The sequence below is a fragment of the Adiantum capillus-veneris genome, chromosome 4 (assembly GCF_014529385.1).
Source record: "Adiantum capillus-veneris isolate H3 chromosome 4, ASM1452938v2, whole genome shotgun sequence".
Taxonomy (NCBI): domain Eukaryota; kingdom Viridiplantae; phylum Streptophyta; class Polypodiopsida; order Polypodiales; family Pteridaceae; genus Adiantum; species Adiantum capillus-veneris.
The window spans coordinates 132372538-132392538 of record NC_140934.1 but is presented as its reverse complement, the minus strand read 5'-3'; the positions used below and the strand labels follow the sequence as shown (position 1 = coordinate 132392538).

General features: G+C 45.7%; 1 protein-coding gene across 1 annotated transcript in view; it reads left to right on the top strand.

The window, feature by feature from the left end:
- The first annotated feature begins 478 nt into the window (after positions 1–478).
- Positions 479–20001, top strand: part of LOC147459999 (uncharacterized) — a 38742-nt gene continuing 19219 nt past the window's right edge. The window contains exon 1 of the mRNA XM_086509939.1: positions 479–1013. Within this exon, the coding sequence (XP_086366065.1) occupies positions 597–1013 (417 nt within the window). The 5' untranslated portion in view covers positions 479–596. The remainder of the gene's footprint in view (positions 1014–20001) is intronic.

Sequence of the window (20001 nt, the reverse complement as noted above, 5' to 3'; positions counted from 1 at the left end):
GTCTTTTGAAGGCTCTTGGACAATTAGAAAGTTTGAAAACTGGATCTACAACGTTAGTTATCTCGAAGATATTTTGGGCCATTTAAAATACTCAAGTGAGTAGGCGAAATAGCCTTGAAATCACCTCTTCCATCAAATTCTCGTGTACATTCAATATTTTATGCAAGTGGTTTGTGAGGGACAACGCTTTCATTTGAACGACAATGTTGCTAATCAAGATATCTTGGTTGATTTCATTGAGCCGTCCACTTTACTTCATGAACCTGATCAAATCATAGATTCTCATAAGTTATGAACAAGACTTCATGTTTGTTGTCAAGTACGAGTCAACGGGAAAGACAAACTCGAAGAAGGTGTCACTTGTTGGGAAAACATCGATGCTCTTAAGAAGAAATTCTCTTTGTATTCACACACAAGCACACATGAAAAGAGAAGAAAGAAAAAGGAATTGGGCAGGTCATAGGAGTGTGTGAACGTCTGCATTTCGAATTTGAACTTGAAAAGGTACGTCTCCTCCGCAAGACGAAGTACGCGGCAAAATCTGTAGCCCGAGCGCAGAGAGAGAGAGAGAGAGAGAGAGAGAGAGAGAGAGAGAGATGCAAGGCATATGCAAGCAGATTCGCGAGTCAAGGCGAGAGGCTAACCCTAACTTCCATGGCTGTGGATCCGAGTCTGAGAAACCCCACCCAAATGTTGTTCAGCCACTAGATCTAACAGCCGTGGTGGCACCAGAAAACCTCAAGCCAAGCACTACCAACAACGTCAAGTCCTGTGCGAAGCGAGAATGTCTCTGCTGTGAATCTGCCAGTACAAGAAAACCACTTTTGCAGACACAGCGAGTAGAGAAGAAGAAAGAGAGGGATGCCGAAATCAAGCAGAATCTATACGGGTTCATGCCCCTGCCTGAATTGCAAGAGGAAGTGGACGAGGATTGCCTAGAAGAAAATGACGAAAACCGCACATTGAGCCATCGCTGGAACCTGGACAGTATTTCCTTTGCCAGATACTGTGAGGTAACACTGTGAAACTCTCTTTCTGTCATTCTTTCATGCATCAATAATGCATACTTCTTTACCAGAAATTGCTTTCATAATGCTGCATGGTGGCTGAACGCTTGCACAAGCAGATACCATCCCATAACCATGCATTATACTAGAACTGATCATTGCTTAACAGAAAATTGGTCCTAATATTTACTTTATGTTCTGTGACTACTCTATCTTAATTTTATGGGTTTGAAGTAATTTTAGATTAACTCTAATCCTCATCGCAGAAATGAGTCTGCTTCCCCCTAGTTCTTTTTGCCTATAGATATCACACTCAGTTCTTTCAGGTTGCTTACAGACTCCCAAAGCATACCATTACTTTCTTTCATCAAGAATCAAGCCAATGTATGTTGTATTACATTCATGCATGGGGAATCATGAAGATTCTCTGGGCTGTTAATAGGCGTTCAATAAAGGCATTGCACACATGCATTGTGACATGCCATTGCGGGTGTTTCATGTTGCACAAAGCTGAATGATCTTCTTCACGTAAGTTTTAGAGGCTTGTTGCCTAATATTGAATCGGGCAAAATTGTGGTAAAACTGTAAAGAGTCGAAGGTGTCTAGGAATGAGAAACACAATAAGATAGTCTTGTTAGAATAGGCAGCGGAAGATGCAATGAAGACATGGATTGGCCTCCGATCCGGTGGACACCTCGACTTCAATCCGACTTGACTCCGAAAAGATCCTTTGACACTAGAGAACACTTGCAATGCCACATACATATAGAAGGCAATTGTGGAGAGAGAGAGAGAGAGAGAGAGAGAGAGAGAGAGAGAGAGAGAGAGAGAGAGAGAGAGAGAGAGAGAGAGAGAGAGAGAGAGAGAGAGAGAGAGAGAGAGAGAGAGAGAGAGTATGAAATGTTATATTAACGTCTTCAAAAGGCCAGAATGACCTATGAGACCAAACTGATACAAAAGTGGTGAATCTGTTACAATGTTTGGGTACCTTAGTACTAAAGTATTAAGTGTGAGAGTGTGAAAATAAATGTGAAAAACTAAATCCAAAGTATTAAATAAACTTCTTAGGAGCATTCTGGGTGTCTGGCTAGAATGCTTCTAATCCTTTGTTGTAGTCTCCTCCGGTGAAGTGTGCTTTTGCATCTTGGTCGTGGTCGTCTCGATTTCCTAAGCTCAATCGCCCTGTCAATGAGGGTGCCTTTGGTATGAATGTGGGTACTCCTTTGTGCTGGCTGCTGGCCTCTTGCTTCTCCTTCCACTCCTGCTTCTCTCGATCCGAAGAAATCTGTGATCTGCCTCTGAGGCTGTAGTGCTCTTTGTCTTCTCAATAGATTATCCATGTGCCGATGTAGTTTCAGTAGGTACAAGCCTAAGCATCTTTGATCTTGGTATTGCATGATTCTATCTAGAGGTCCAAAGCCTTCTTTAAATAGGCAATGGAAACACCCACATATCTCATAGTATACGGTGCAATGGCATATGTAGTGTAATTCTTTCTCCGGCTCCATTCCGCATAACTTGGCGATTCCCCTAAATCTGCCAAATTCAATTTCCAGGTGATGTGAGGATGTACGAATCTGACCAATAGCACATCTCAAACCATGAGACAGGTGGGTATCCATGTAGCTCGGGCGAATCACAAATCCATCTTCAGATAGCTGTAGGAAGTTTTCTATGTAGCCGGCCATCTTCGTGCCCAATTCTTGTGTAGGGTCTACCCATGTCCTCTTAATATCCAACTGTATAAGATCGTGACGGATGATTTTATTAATCTCCGTTCGTGTAATTGCAAGTGATGGAGCTGCAAGAGAGTATTCGAAGCGGGGTACTCTTTCCATACTGAACCGTGTCTCTGAAACCACGAGGACAGTTGCGCATACCAGCATGATGTATCCCCTTTCAATGCTAATTGTCGAGAGGATTCGAGGGCCAGTCTAGTATATCGGCAATTATTTGTATCCCACAAACCATGTATAAAAGACACTGATCTGGTAAGAGCTTCAATTTCTATCGGAGCGGCAACTAGTTCCGCTTGGGTAATCGCATGTGGTACTGAGGCCTTGGCTCTAATCATTCGGGAAATCATAGATACCAAAGGTCTCTCCATTGACTCCCAATTATCCTGATCCACAGATGGTCCCCAAATTTGGACCCCATAAAGCATAGCCGAAGCCACCACAGTATCAAAGAGCCAAACTTTTGTTCGTGGTTCCTGAAACTGCACTTGTGAACACATCCTCTCCAATCCTCCCAAGGCCGCAGAGGCTCTGGATAATCTAGCATCCGCTGCTTTCTTAAGAGTAAACTTCGGTCCTGCAAATACCACACCAAGGTATGTGTATGCATCTGTGTACTCTACTGTATCCTAGCCATATGCAAATGTAGGTGCCGATCTCCTAACCCACTGCGGTGTGGTGTTAAACACAATAACTTTGGTTTTACCCAAGTTTACCGACATTCCACTGTCCTCCGCGAATTTATGTAATGCATCTAGCTGCCGCTGCATTCCATCTGGTGATTCTGCTATCAATACAATATCATCTGCATACAACAACAAAGGGATCCATGACCCTGCAAGTTGAGCACCTCTGTCACCCTCTCTATCAATGTAATTTGATACCTCATCTATGTACATACCAAATAAAGTAGGGGACAGTGGGCATCCCTGCTTTACTCCAACGGTGGAATGAACAATGTCGGAATCCCCTTCTGGAGTATGTACATAACCAGTTACTGACCCGTATAAGGCCATGATCCCCCAAATAATCTCTTTGGGGACCCCTAACGCTTGCATCCTGTGCATCAATCTGGCCCTTGGTACTGTATCAAAAGCTTTCCGAAAATCCACAAAGCAACAATACATCCTTCTCCCGCTTGCTCTTCCTTCCTCAATAATGGCTCTGGGCGTAAGAATATGATCTAAAGTGGAATAACCCCTCATGAATCCAGCTTGTCCTGTTGCCCTTATGCCCTCATTCTCTGCCCATCTACTCAATTTTTGTTCAAGAATGGATGCGTACAGTCGGGTCAATGTGTGACCTACCATAATGGTACGGTAGTTCTCGGGTATCATAGGATCCCCTGACTTGAAAATAGGTACAATAGTAGATAATTTCCAAGATTCAGGTAATCCTTCACACATGACCCGATTAAACAGACGAGCAAGGACTTTTGAAAGTAGATCCTTGGCATGAATCTTGGAGAAAGGGGACTGTCCTTTAGGTGAGGAGTAGACTGATGTACTTGGAGGGAAGTAGCATATAGCGATATATAGAAATCTACCTGTCTTAGCTCTCATTCTCACCCACATATACCTTGCTTGCTCATCTTTCCTGATAATCTGTAGTAGTGGTTTCAGCTCCTCTTTCTATAAGACTGCTGCTCCTCTTGAACCTCGGCTACCCCGTAGAGATCTCTTGTCTGGTTGACCAACTGTTTCCCATAAATAACCTATGACATGTGGCATAAGCTGTCCCGGTATCTGGTGTGTCTCTGAGTAGAAAACTATGTCTCTTTCCCTAAAGCTGTCTTCAAAGGCATCTACATCTAGCCTATATGATCCATTACAATTCCACGCCACTATTCGGAGCATCGCCCCATAGGTCTCGCACCGTCATGATGAGCGCTTTTCCAGAACCACTACTTTCCCTCCTCTATAATAGGTGATTTTCCCCTTTTCTGTTGTTGCCCTGATCTCTGGCATCAGCTCCTGCATGTGTGCCACTTGTGCCAATGTAAGGTCATCTCTTAGGAAAATACCAGTTTTCTTAAGGGTTGGTCTCTTCTTTAGAAATTCTTTGCTTATTTCTATATTCGGGAAGCGAAGAATAAGTGCCCTATCCCTTACGTTTCCCTTCTCATCGATTCCTTTCTTGTCCACTCTCCATGCACTTGTGTGAGTAGGCTTTGTGATGTCCATGCGTTGTAGCAGTTCCTTCACTTCTTCATCTACATTCTCTTTGTCTTTGACTCCTGTGACCCGCACATGTAGAGCCCGATTCTTCCTTTTCTGCTCTTCCTCAATGGTCATGGTCATATTAATAATGGTGGAGGTAGGTGTGGTCTCGGGCATCCGGGCCTTCCCTTTCTTCGCATCCTCAATCCATTTCTCTGCTTCATCAACCTTTTCTTATGTCTTAAAGAGACGTTCCGCCCATGAAGATGCCGTTTTCGATTTCTGTTCATCTCCTTCCCGTAGAGCTTTCATCTGATCCTTCATGTCCTCGAGCTCCTTCAGCACCGAAGGTTGGTCGTCTCCCTTCTCCTTAGTTGCAGATTTGTAAGCCGCAAGTTCTCATTTTAGCTCCTCGATTATTGCATCTTTTTCCCCCATGTGCTTTTCCATATTTGTTCTCCATGCTTCAAAACTTGCTACTGCCTCATCGAGTTTTTCTTTTGCATAACGCATTCTGTTACATTTACTTCGGCCTTGATTAGGTTTCGTAATTTCCTTTTCAAGATCTGAATTTCCTCATTCTATATCCCTCAGATCTCTCTCCTTAGTTTTCTCATCATGTGTCCATACATGGAGTTTCTGTAGCTCTCAGCGCTCGCGTGCATTACCTTCTTGATGTCATCCCTCATATACTTTAGCTCTGATTTGAGCATCACTTGGACCTTCTCCATCATTAGCTCATCATGTATCCTGGAGGTTTTCTCAACTCGTAAGGATCCTGGTGATAGTACAGTATCTTTGTTTCTCCGTTTAAATGTAGCTGTTGTTTTTTTTGGGGTGGTGTAGCTATCTACACCCGGCCATTCCCCGTCGGTAGGCGGATCCATGGAACCCGAGCCACAAATGTGGCGACCCTTGCTACCTATGGAGAGAGAGAAAGAGGGTAGGGTACTAGGGTGAGGGACTGAGAATAGGGCAAAACTTAAAAGTTTAAATTAAAACTTAAAAGTTTAAATTAAAACTTAAAAGTCTTCAAACTTTAACGTAGGAGGTCTGAGGACTTTCTATGCGTAGATAAATGCAAGGGGGTGCCGGGGCGCGCGTAAGACAGGACTTTCTACGCGTAGAAAGTATTTCTACTCGTAGAGGAGCTTGTAGAGCGGTTCAAAGCTATGGAAGCACCTGCGAACATAGTTACATGGGACGGCGGGTCGGGGTCGGGGATGGGGACGGGGACGGGGACGGGATGGCAAAAGTCAAGAAACGGGGACGGGGGTCGGAACGGCAAAAAAAGAAGAAGATTTGTTTTGGCATTTTTTGACCTACACACATGCAACACACATAGAGCATCACTTTGACCACAAATTTACACTAATTAGACCAAATAACATGAGTGATATAGACGCAAATGTGCTTATAAAACATCGAGAAATGAGGACCAAAGGGTGGCTTTTATAGCCATTGGGGTGCTTCAAAGTTCAAACATATGGCTATTGGAGAGGAAAAAGCCACTAGAAATGATCAATTTTTCAAATTTTTAAAAAAGTCTCCTGTCGGTCTCTGCCGTCCCGGGGACGTTTTGCCTGTGTTCCAGCCTGGCAGCCCTTTTGCCGTCCGTCCCCACCCGTCCCCGCCCGTCCCCGTCCCGGAATCGGGCGTCCCCCGTCCCTAGGGTCCGTCCCCTCCGTCCCCTGTAACTATGCCTGCGAACCCTAGGGTTTCAAGGTGGAGAGAGAGCCTGCGCAACCTGCTCTCCGTGCATTTCTGTAGCCCTGCGCGCTCAGCAGCCCGCCATGATCTCTAGAGAGAGAGTCGCGTGGAATCTAAAGCTACGCGATGTATCTATGGCGACGACCTCCCCTCTGGAGAGAGAGAGAGCAGCGAGACAAGCCCTAGCGATGGCTTTCCGGTTCCTGCCCCGCGCTAGAGAGAGAGAGAGAGAGAGAGAGAGAGAGAGAGAGAGAGAGAGAGAGAGAGAGAGAGAGAGAGAGAGAGAGAGAGAGAGAGAGAGAGAGAGAGAGAGAGAGAGAGAGAGAGAGAGAGAGAGAGAGAGAGAGAGAAATGAAATGAAATGATATATTAACGTCTTCAAAAGGCCAAAATGACCTATGAGACCATCAGATACAAAGTGGTGAATCTAATACAATGTCTGAAGTACAAGTACAAAAAGTACTGAAAGTAAAAATGAAAACTGAAATGAAGTGTGAAATGTGAGATGTGAAAATGTAGAATAGGCCCTCAATGACAATCTGGGTGTCGTGCTAGAATGCCTCTTATCCTCTGCTGGAGTCTCCGTCGATGTAGTGTGCTCCTGTGTCTCGGTCGTGGTTGTCTCGATCTCTCGAGCTCAATCGCCCTGTCAATGAGGGTGCCTCTGGTATGAATGCGGGTACAACTCTGTGCTGGTGGTTGGTCTCTTGGCTCCCTCGATCCAAAGAAATCTGTGATCTGTCTCTGCGACTGTCGTACTCCATGTCTCCCCAACAGATTGTCTCTATGTCGGTGTAGCTCAAGTAGATATAAGCCAAGGCATCTCTGGTCTTGATACCTCATGACTCTATCTAGGGGTCCAAAACCCTCCCTGAATAAGCAATGGAAGCGCCCTCGTATCTCATAATACACAATGCAGTGGCATATGTAGTGTAGCTCTGTCTCTGGCTCTCTACCGCATAGTTGACATATCCTAGACTCTGGTGGTATCCCTCTGAATCTACCCGTCTCAATCTCCAGCTGGTGTGAGGATGTGCAAATCTGACCAATAGCACATCGCAGACCATGAGATAAATGAGTGTCCATGTAGTTCGAACGAGTCACAAACCCATCCCCTGAAAGAAGAAAGCTTTTCCAGAGAGAGAGAGAGAGAGAGAGAGAGAGAGAGAGAGAGAGAGGGAGAGAGAGGAAAGCTTTTTCATGTCTATGTGAGATCGAAGTCAACCTATGAGACAAATCAAGTATACATGTGGGTAATGTCCTTTGTCTATCGTAAAAGACAAAATCAGCAGCTCGATCTACTCGTGTTCGGATCTCCTCAATCGGTTTGCGATGGAGTCGTGGGTTTGGGCCTCTGGTGGCACATGGGCGTCATCTAGCCCGGTTCGTCTCAGCCTAGTGAAGAGTCACTCCCCTCAGTGGGTTTGGGAGTGGGAGGGGTGTAGCTCTTTGAAAGAAGTTTGTAAGCTGTGACTGTCTCCCCCCACCTCGGTCTCTATAGGTGGCTGTAGAAGTGTGTCCTTGTCACTAACTGTTGACGTATCAAGCCACTAAAGAACGGAGCCACTGTGCAGATCACCGGCTAAGGGGCCTAAACCCTAAGAAGCAAAAATAGTAGAAGAAGATGACGTGGCAAATTGTACAGAACTCTAGAATTCGTGTTGGCTTGTTGACGTGGTAGATTGTACGGAATCTTGCGTTTCACGTTGACTGTTGACATGGCGAACTGTATGGGATCTCGCGTTTCATGTTGATTGTTGACGTGGTAGACTGTACGGAATCTCGAGTTTCACATTGACTATTGACGTGGCAGACTGTACGGATTTTCATAATTTCCGCTGGCAGCTTTTGGACAAGATGCTTTTGTACCAAATGCTTTTGTGTCACAAAACGGGAGTGTACACGAGCACTTAGAAAATCTGAAAATTATAATTCTTTGAAAACATGAGGGAAGGGAGAAGATCGACACAGTATTGGGGACCAGAAGATGGGCTGGTCCCCCCCCCCGTTAAGAGTATTCTTTTATTCAGGGAGAATTCTTATACAAGCACGAGAACCCGAGGAAACCCCTCCGTACTGTAATCTTAGACCCGAAGGTCGTGCTTCCCCGTAAAGGGCTTGGGCACAAGGCCGTTCCTTCTCGTAAGGGACTTAGGCGCGAAGCCGTACTTTCCCGTAAGGGACTTAGGTGTGAAGCATAGTAACAGGGGACGCCCTTTTTCGGGCTTCCCGTCCCCACTTGTCATCCCGCCCTCTTTTTTACACTAAAAATCCATTTGAGCCCCGTCCCCCATCGCGCGTTCCCGGTCCCAGAATGCGTCCCTTGTGAGTATGGTGTGAAGCCATACTTTCTCGTAAGGGACTTAGGCGTGAAGCCGTACTTCCCGTGAAGGGCCTTCCCGTGAGACGAGAGTTTCCTGCAAAACAAACCACACAGAGCAACAATTCTCAATGCATATCAACACCTTATACCTGTCGCTCCTTGCTAGGAGAATCGACCTCCGTACTCAGTCGTCACGCGAACACTTGCAAAATTCTGTCGCCAGTCTCTGCTCCAGAATCCTAGCGCTAGTGCTTTTCTGCTGCTTCCGGCCCTCTCAAACTGAAACACTGGCTACCCTTTTATAGGGTCTGACACCCGGCAGGAATAGGGGTCCAAAAACAGAGCTTGGTGCTCCTAGAGAGAGGAGAGAGAAAACCGCGTTTTCTAGAGAGAGAGAGAGAGAGAGAGAGAGAGAGAGAGAGAGAGAGAGAGAGAGAGAGAGAGAGAGAGAGAGAGAGAGAGAGAGAGAGAGAGAGAGAGAGAGAGAGAGAGAGAGAGAGAGAGAGAGAGCGAGAGCAATTCAGCCCCCTGCCTTAGTTTTAGCGCTGGCTTTTTTTATTAGGAGCCTTGCTTGCTTTATTTTATTAATAAAGGGGCCGATCACTTAAAAGTGAGCGGTCACTATATAAAATAAAGTGTGAACTTGTTCAAACTTTAAAACTCACTCATTTAGTGAAAACAATGCTACACGGACACATTCCAGGCGTCCCCGGGTGCAGGACACGACACAGATGCAATGCAGACACAGACTCCTTGCGGGAAAACATCTGTCCTCCCGCGACTGTTCCTGCTTTTCGTAAAAAGCGTCATTGAACCCATCTTTATTCTTGTGCTTGTGTTCTTACGCGTACTTTCTTACTTAGTTCGGATTTCCTCCTTGGCCTATGGGATGCCCCCTTATTGATGCACCCGTCACCCATCATGTGACGCATCAGGGGCACTCGTAACCCGGCCCTTTCCACCGAACTTACGGAAACTCCTTCGCGATGTTTACCGTCACCCATCAAATGACACATCAGAGTTGTCCGTTCTTGATGGCAGTTCGTGTAGCTACAATCTTTTAACAGTTCTTAGTGCACATAATAAAATATCATAAAAAGAAAAGATTAATTATAAGAAAATAGTCCAATTAGCAACATCCATCTGGCTTCTAAACAGTTGACCTCAACTGTAGTGCTTGGACATATACCTCCAGTATCTCGGGATAAGCTGCTAATTCCTCCTGCGTCATCCACTGAGCATCTAGATTCGAGTAGTTCTTAAACTTAACCAAATACTTCCGTGTTATCTTTCCGGATTTGAGAGGTCGCTCCTGATGACTTACTATCTGCTCCGGTTGGAGTATTTCTTATGTTTCCTCAACCTCAGGAGGTTCCTTAGCACTAGGCTGGCTTGGAGGCGGTCCCACATACGGCCGGAGTAAACTGACATGGAAAGCATTATGGATCTTCCAATTAGGCGGTAGCTCTAATCCGAAAGCGACAACATTCACTCGCTCAGTGATCTTAAACGGCCCATAATATCGGGTAGAAAGTTTTACCACTTTCCCCTTATGAGACGCTTGTTTCTTAAGTCTTGCCTTCTCAAACTTGAGTAAGACTAACTGTCCGACTGTTAAGTCTAGATTCCTGCTGTGCTTGTCTGCAGCTTTCTTATGCTTTTCCTGAGAGCGTAGAATAGCTCTCCTCACTTGCCCGTAGGCGGTGTCCAAATCCCGGACAAACTCATCTGTTGCAAAGATCTTATCCTTAGTTAAAAGGATCGGTGAAAGCAAAGGCTTACCATAGAGAATCTCAAAAGGTGCTTTCCCCGTCGATGAGTGTATGGTATTGTTATACGCATACTCGACAAGAGGCAAATATTTCTCCCAGTCAGATTGCCGGTCTGACACATAAGCTTTTAACATATCCAATACTGTGGAGTTGGCTATCTCACTTTGCCCGTCCGTTTGAGGATGGTAGGCAGATGAGAAATTCAGCTTTGTACCAAGATTATCCATCAAGGCACGCCAAAAATTTCCTGTCATGCGAGGATCTCGATTGCTCACAATAGACTTAGGCATTCCATGATGCTTAAAGATCTGTGCTAGAAAGACCCTAGCCATATGATCTGCTTTTATCGTTTTCTTGACTAGTATAAATTGTGCTTGCTTGCTAAACCTGTCCACAATGGTCCAGATCGCGTCATTTCCAGTCTGAGTTCTAGGGAGGTCCATGATGAAGTCCATGGCAATACTTTCCCAAGGTTCATTAGGCACAGGCAAAGGTTGTAGCAACCCAGGCGTCTTATGCCGATCATACTTCACTTTTTGGCAAACCAAGCATTCCTTGACATACTTATCAATGTCTGCTTTAAGGCTAGGCCAAAAGAAATATCTTTCCATTGCTAAGGTCGTAGGGAGAATACCTCGATGACCCGCATAAGGCGAAGCGTGTGCTTCATCCATGATCTTCTTTCTTAATGGTTCCGCCACACATATGGCCTGATGGTGGTAGAGATAACCGTCCCGAATGGAATAGGGAAACTCATTCTCTCCACGATGTAGCTTTCCCCAAATGGTGGAGAAGTCTGGATCATTCGGATACAAATCCGGTAGTGCTTCTAATTCTTGGTGATACACCGAAGTGATAGCGTTCACCCTTGGCCGCCTAGACAGTGCGTCTGCGACTACATTCTTACTCCCAGCCGTGTGAAGGATCTGGAAGTGAAACATAGACAAAAAGTTTGCCCACCTCATCTGCTTCTCAGATAGTTTCCTTTGCGTAAGAAAATACCGCAAACTCTGCTGATCAGTCTTGATCACAAAATCCGCTCCTAAAAGATAGTGCTTCCAGTTGGATAAGGCGTGAATCACAGCCGTGAGTTCCTTTTCGTAGATTGATGCATGCAACTCTGCATCCTTAAGCCGTCTGCTTTCGTAGGCCACTGCATGGCCTTCTTGGTTTATCATTGCTCCGATGCAATCGCCTGAAGCATCGCAGGGAACCTCAAATGGTTTCCTTAAGTCAGGCACTATCAAAATAGGTCCATGGCTTAGCAAGTACTTGAGCTGATCAAAAGCTCCTTGTTGTCTCGATCCCCATGTGACAGGAATCTTCTTCTTTGTCAAATCATGAAGGGGTCTTGCTACATGAGCAAATCCTCGGACAAACCTTCGATAGTATGAACATAATCCCAGGAAGCTACGTACATCATGTACCGTAGTGGGAATAGGCCAATCTTCTACCACTCGGATCATGGCAGGATCCATACTCACTTGATTGTGAGAGACTATATGGCCGAGATAGTGTATCTCAGAGAGAAAGAACTCGCTCTTCTTTGCAGTCACATGCAACTCATGCTTTCGTAATTCTTGAAACACTAAGTCCAAGTGCTTTCGATGTTCCTCTTCTGACTTAGAGAAGATGAGTATGTCGTCAAAGAATACTCCCGTAAAAGCTCGATAGGGGCTGAAAATGCGGTCCATCATGCGATTGAACGTCGCAGGAGCATTGGTCAAGCCGAAAGGCATTACCAAAAATTCATATAGTCCAAAGGTTGTGCGGAAAGCAGTCTTATGGACATCCTGAGGGGCGATCCGTATTTGATGATACCCACTCTTTAAGTCTATGCGACTAAAGATACTTTCGCCTTGCAACTTATCAAGTATATCATCAATCCGAGGGATCGGAAAGCGATTCTTGATTGTGATGTTGTTTAAAGACCGATAGTCTATGCACATTCGAAACGTGCCATCTTTCTTCTGCACCAGTAGAACTGGAGAGTAGTAGGGTGAAGCACTAGGCCGTACTAGCCCTTTCTCTAGAAGCTTGTTGACTTGCTTCAAAATTTACTCTTGCTGAGCAAGACTTACCCAATAAGGGGGTTGATTGGGAGGCGAGCTACCCGGTATGAGATCTATGCGGTGATCTTACGAGCGTACTGGAGGGAGTTCGTAAGGAAGTGTTTCCGTGAAACAATCCTTGTACTTTTCAATAAATTGAAAACGCTTAATTTCCAGACTAGAGAGAGAGTCCCTACTAGTTTTATCCTTTGCAAAAATCAAGTAAGCAGAAACACACTTCTTCATTTCTTTCTTAATGGAGATATGGCTTACAATTGGGAATTGCCAATCTCCTGCATCAGCTTGAATCTTTATTTTCTTACCCCCATGATCAAATGTGAGGGTCTTTTCCACATAATCGGGAATAGGTGTCATGTGAAAGTGCGATGGCATACCCAAGATGATATCACATCCCTCGATGGGTGCCATCAAAAATGATTCGCGGTCCTTGTACTCGCCAATCTGAAGATTGAGCTGTCCTTGCACGGGAGTTGGTTGTCAACCCCTCGAATGCCGATCCGGATGTAACCGGTGTGCCAAGCTGAGCCGGTGTGAGGCACAATCGTTCCGCAATATCCAGGGAGATGAAGTTATCCGTGGATCTTGGATCATAAAGAATCAGTACTCGTTGGTTGTTCAAAGGACCCCAACCCTTCAGAAGTTGACGCTTCCCTTTCTCAGATTCTTTGTTTCCTTGAACATCTGGGATTGAGTTCGAACTTGGTGGTGCGGGTTCCTTCCTTGCTTTCTCTTGCCTCGTAGAGGCTTGTTCTTGCCGTTGTTGCTTTAGCGGGCAATCCGGTTTCATATGTCCTTTCTCGCCACAGTAGAAGCATCTTCCTTCCTCTCTGAAAGTTTGAAGTTGAGTAGGAGAAAGGTACTTAGTTCGCTTGCCAGTGCCCTCTGGCTTCTTAGAATGATCATCGTCCCTAGATGGAGGACGTTTTCTTCCTTGGCTCCCATGGTCATCGTAGACCCCTCTTTGTCTTGCACGGTAAGTGCTATGCTCCATCTTTCTGGGCGTCCCAGTAGAGTGCAAATCCTCAGCGATGATTGCTGACTCCATCATCCTTTGAAGAGTATCATGCGGATACACCTTCATACTCTTTCGAAGCTTTGGTTGGAGACCCGCTTCGAACTTTCTTTTCTTTTCCTCGTCGGCAATCTTCATGAAGGGAGTGACCTTCAGAAGAACCGACCAATACTTGTCCACATAAGTCGTTACTCTTTCATGTTCCTTCTGGGCAAGCCAGTCCCATTCCTTCTGTATGTCTTGCTCGAAGTCGAGCGAAAGAAATTGTTCATAAAATTCAGATTTGAAGCTCTTCCAAGTTCTGGCCTGAGAACCTTCCAGAATCTTGGCTAACCACCAATTACTTGCCGTTTCCTTGAGGTGCATCCCCACATGGCGTAATTTGGATTTTTTTGTGAAGTGCCCATTGGTAAAGGCCACTTCAAACTGTCTGATGAAGGACAGTGCTTTGGAGATGTCTCTCCGTCCGTTGTAAGTTTCGAACTTGATGTCCTTGTCGCCCAATTTGAAGACTCTCATGCGATGTTGAGACTTGCGACCATGCTTATCTTTAGGTTGATGTAGGGTAGTGGCAGTAGTAGCGGCTTCCTTCTTCTGACGAGATGATCGAGAAGTAGAAGTATAATCAGGAGAGTAAGATGGAGATGAGATAGAGATGCCTTGCTCTCGTTTAGCAAAGAGAGCGCTTTTTCCTGGCCTTTCCTTGAAGTAGGCCCTTCATTCCGATCCGTAGATCCTTTGTGCACCTCGGCACGTTCTTCTTCTCTTGCCTCTTGTGGTCTCACGCCAACAATGTTGTCTGGATGCTTGGTTGCATCAGTTCCATTCGTTTTCTTCATTCCGCCCAAAAGCTTTTGGACGTCTGGCAACAGTAAGATTTGTTGCAACTCCGCAAGCTGAGCTTGCACTTGTTGAAGCTCCTCTTCAACGCTTCTCCCTTGGCTCGACATGGTTCTTCCCGTTCTTCCCGGAATCGTCCTTCTTTGCAGAGAAAGAGAGGAGTCCGAGCTCTGATACCACTGTCACAAAACGGGAGCGTACACGAGCACTTAGAAAATCTGAAAATTATTATACTTTGAAAACATGAGGGAAGGGAGAAGATCGACACAGTATTGGGAACTAGAAGATGGGCTGGTCCCCCCCCCCCGTTAAGAGTATTCTTTTATTCAGGGAGAATTCTTATACAAGCACGAGAACCCGAGGAAACCCCTCCGTTCTGTAATCTTGACCCGAAGGTCGTGCTTCCCCGTAAAGGGCTTGGGCACAAGGCCGTTCCTTCCCGTAAGGGACTTAGGCGCGAAGCCGTACTTTCCCGTAAGGGACTTAGGCATGAAGCCGTACTTTCCCGTAAGGGACTTAGGCGTGAAGCCGTACTTCCCGTGAAGGGCCTTCTTCCCGTGAGACGGGAGTTTCCTGCAAAACAAACCACACAGAGCAACAATTCTCAATGCGTATCAACATCTTATACCTGTCGCTCCTTGCTAGGAGAATCGACCTCCGTACTCAGTCGTCACGCGAACACTTGCAAAATTCTGTCGCCAGTCTTTGCTCCAGAATCCTAGCACTAGTGCTTTTCTGCTGCTTCCGGCCCTCTCAAACTGAAACGCTGGCTACCCTTATATAGGGTCTGACACCTGGCAGGAATAGGGGTCCAAAAACAGAGCTTGGCGCTCCTAGAGAGAGGAGAGAGAAAATCGTGTTTTCTAGAGAGAGGAGAGAGAAAGATCGCAATTCAGCCCCCTGCCTTAGTTTTAGCGCTGGCTTTTTTTATTAGGAGCCTTGCTTGCTTTATTTTATTAATAAAGGGGCCGGTCACTTAAAAGTGACCGGTCACTTAATAAAATAAAGTGTGAACCTGTTCAAACTTTAAAACTCACTCAGTTAGTGAAAACAATGCGACACGGACATTCCAGGCGTCCCCGGGTGCATGACACGACACAGATGCAATGCAGACACAGACTCCTCGCGGGAAAACATCTGTCCTCCCGCAACTGTTCCTGCTTTTCGTAAAAAGCGTTATTGAACCCATCTTTATTCTTGTGCTTGCGTTCTTACGCGTACTTTCTTACTCAGTTCGGATTTCCTCCTTGGCCTACGGGATGCCCCCTTACTGATGCACCCGTCACCCATCATGTGATGCATCAGGGGCACTCGTAACCCGGCCCTTTTCACCGAACTTACGGAAACTCCTTCGCGATGTTTACCGTCACCCATCAAATGACACATCAGAGTTGTCCGTTCCTGATGGCAGTTCCTGTAGCTACAATCTTTTAACAGTTCTTAGTGTACATAATAAAATATCATAAAAAGAAAAGATTAATCATAAGAAAATAGTCCAATTAGCAACATTTTGACTTTAAGGCTTTTTATGTAAACTGGTTTTGGGCCTAGGGCCTTTAAATATGAGGCCATGGGCTCATTCTTTGGTACATTTTTGGGAGAAGGTGCAGAGCGTGGAGTATCGGCTTGTATTGTGTTGATGCAATATAAAGAAATACCGAAAGAGGCGCCAAGTGTTGCTTATTGGACTATTTTCTTATTTATAATGATTAAATCTCTTTTTTTAGGATATTTTATTATGTGCACTAAGAATTGTTAAAAAGATTGTAGCTACAGGAACTGCCATCAGAAACGGACAACTCTGATGTGTCATTTGATGGGTGACGGTAAACATCGCGAAGGAGTTTCCGTAAGTTCGGTGAAAAGGGCCGGGTTACGAGTGCCCCTGATGCGTCACATGATGGGTGACGGGTGCATCAGTAAGGGGGCATCCCGTAGGCTAAGGAGGAAATCCGAATTGAGTAAGAAAATACGTGTAAGAACGCAAGCACAAGAATAAAGATGGGTTCAATGAAGCTTTTTACGAAAAGCACGAACAGTTGGGGGAGGACAGATGTTTTCCCTCGAGGAGTCTATGTCTGCATTGCATCTGTGTCGTGTCTTGCACCCGGGGACGCCTGGAATGTGTCTGTGTAGCATTGTTTTCACTAACTGAGTGAGTTTTTAAAGTTTGAACAGGTTCACACTTTATTTTATAAAGTGACCGGCCCCTTTATTAATAAAATAAAGCAAGCATGGCTCTTATAAAGAAAACCAGCGCTAAAACCAATGCAGGGGGCTAAATTGCTCTCTCTCTCTCTCTCTCTCTCTCTCTCTCTCTCTCTCTCTCTCTCTCTCTCCTCTCTCTAGAAAATGCGATTTTCTCTCTCTCTAGGAGCGCCAAGCTCTGCTTTTGGACCCCTATTCCTGCCGGGTGTCAGACCCTATAAAAGGGTAGCCAACATTTCAGTTTGGAGAAGGCGGAAGCAGCAGAAAGTGCAAGCGCTGGGATTCTGGAGCAAAGATTGGCGACGGAAACTGCAAGTGTTCGCGTGACGACTGAGTACGGAGGTCGATTCTCCGAGCAAGGAGCGACAGGTATAAGGTGTTGATACGGATTGAGAATTGTTACTCTGTGTGGTTTGTTTTGCAGCAATCTCCCGTCTTACGGGAAGGCCCTTCGCGGGTAGTACGGCTTTACGCCTAAGTCCCTTACGGGAAAGTACGGCTTCACGCCTAAGCCCCTTACGGAAAAAGTACGGCTTTGTACCTAAGTCCCTTATGGGAAGGAACGGCCTTGTGCCCAAGTCCTTTACGGGAAAGCATGACCTTCGGGTCTAAGATTACAGAACGGAGGGGTTTCCTCGGGTTCTCGTGCTTGTATAAGAATTCTTCCTGAATAAAAGAATACTCTTAACGGGGGGGGACCAGCCCATCTTCCTGTCCCCAATACTGTGTCGATCTTCTCCCTTCTCACATGTTTGCAAAGTATAATAATTTTCAGATTTTCTAAGTGCTCGTGTACGCTCCCGTTTTGTGACAGTGGTATCAGAGCTCGGACTCCTCTCTTTCTCTGCAAAGAAGGACGATTCCGGGAAGAACGGGAAGAACCATGTCGAGCCAAGGAAGAAGCGTTGAAGAGGAACTTCAACAAGTGCAAGCTCAGCTTGCGGAGTTGCAACAAATTTTACTGTTGCCAGATGTCCAAAAGCTTTTGGGCGGAATGAAGAAAACAAATGGAACTGATGCAGCCAAGCATCCAGACAACACTGTTGGCGTGAGACCACAGGAGGCAAGAGAAGAAGCACGTGCCGAGGTGCACAAAGGATCTTCGGATCGGAATGAAGGGCCTACTTCAAGGAAAGGCGAGGAAAAAGCGCTCTCTCTGCTAGACAAGAGCAAGGACATCTCTATCTCATCTCCATCTTACTCTCCTGATTACACTTCTACTTCTCGATCATCTCGTCAGAAGAAGGAAGCAGCTACTACCGCCACTACCATACATCAACCTAAAGATAAGCCTCGATTCAAGAAGCAAGGTCGCAAGTCTCAACATTGCATGAGAGTCTTCAAATCGGGCGACAAGGACATCAAGTTCGAAACTTACAACGGACGGAGAGACATCTCCAAAGCAGTGTCCATTAGACAGTTTGAAGTCGCCTTTACCAATTGGCACTTCACAGAAAGATCCAAATTATGCCATGTGGGGATGCACCTCAAGGAAAACGGCAAGTAATTGGTGGTTAGCCAAGATTCTAGAAGGTTCTCAGGCCAGAACTTGGGAGAGCTTCAAATCTGGATTTTATGAACAATTTCTTCCACCTGACTTCGAACAGGACATACGGAAGGAATGGGACTGGCTTGCCCAGAAGGAACATGAAAGAGTAACGACTTATGTGGACAAGTATTGGTCGGTTCTTCTGAAGGTCACTCCCTTCATGAAGATTGCCGACGAGGAAAAGAAACGAAAGTTCGAAGCGGGTCTCCAACCGCAGCTTCGAAAGAGTATGAAAGTGTATCCGCATGATACTCTTCAGAGGATGATGGAGTCAGCAATCATTGTTGAGGATTTGCACTCCACTGGGACGCCCAGAAAGATGGAGCATAGCACTTATCGTGCAAGACAAAGAGGGGTCTACGATGACCAAGGGGGCCAAGGAAGAAAACGTCCTCCATCTAGAGACGATGATCATTCTAAGAAGCTAGAGGGCACTGGCAAGCGAACTAAGTACCTTTCTCCTACTCAACTTCAAACTTTCAGATAAGAAGAAAGATGGCACGTTTCGAATGTGCATAGACTACCGGTCTCTAAACAAGATCACCATCAAGAATCGCTTTCTGATCCCTCAGATTGATCATATACTTGATAAGTTGCAGGGTGCAAGTGTCTTTAGTCGCATAGACTTAAAGAGTGGGTATCATCAGGTACGGATCGCCCCTCAGGATGTCCATAAGACTGCTTTCCGCACAACCTTTGGACTATATGAATTTTTGGTAATGCCTTTCGGCTTGACCAATGCTCCTGCGACGTTCAATCGCATGATGGACCGCATTTTCAGCCCCTATCGAGCTTTTACGGGAGTATTCTTTGACGACATACTCATCTTCTCTAAGTCAGAAGAGGAACATCGGAAGCACTTGGACTTAGTGTTTCAAGAATTACGAAAGCATGAGTTGCATGTGACTGCAAAGAAGAGCGAGTTCTTTCTCTCTGAGATACACTATCTCGCGCATATAGTCTCTCACAATCAAGTGAGTATGGATCCTGCCAAGATCCGAGTGGTAGAAGATTGGCCTATTCCCACTACGGTACATGATGTACGTAGCTTCCTGGGATTATGTTCATACTATCGAAGGTTTGTCCGAGGATTTGCTCATGTAGCAGGACCTCTTCATGATTTGACAAAGAAGAAGATTCCTGTCACATGGGGATCGAGACAACAAGGAGCTTTTGATCGGCTCAAGTACTTGCTAAGCCATGGACCTATTTTGATAGTGCCTGACTTAAGGAAACCATTTGAGGTTCCCTGCGATGCTTCAGGCGATTGCATCGGAGCAGTGATAAACCAAGAAGGCCATGCAGTGGCCTACGAAAGCAGACGGCTTAAGGATGCAGAGTTGCATGCATCAATCTACGAAAAGGAACTCACGGCTGTGATTCACACCTTATCCAACTGGAAGCACTATCTTCTAGGAGCGGATTTTGTGATCAAGACTGATCAGCAGAGTTTGCGGTATTTTCTTACGCAAAGGAAACTATCTGAGAAGCAGATGAGGTGGGCAAACTTTTTGTCTATGTTTCACTTCCAGATCCTTCACACGGTTGGGAGTAAGAATGTAGTCGCAGACGCACTGTCTAGGCGGCCAAGGGTGAACGCTATCACTTCGGTG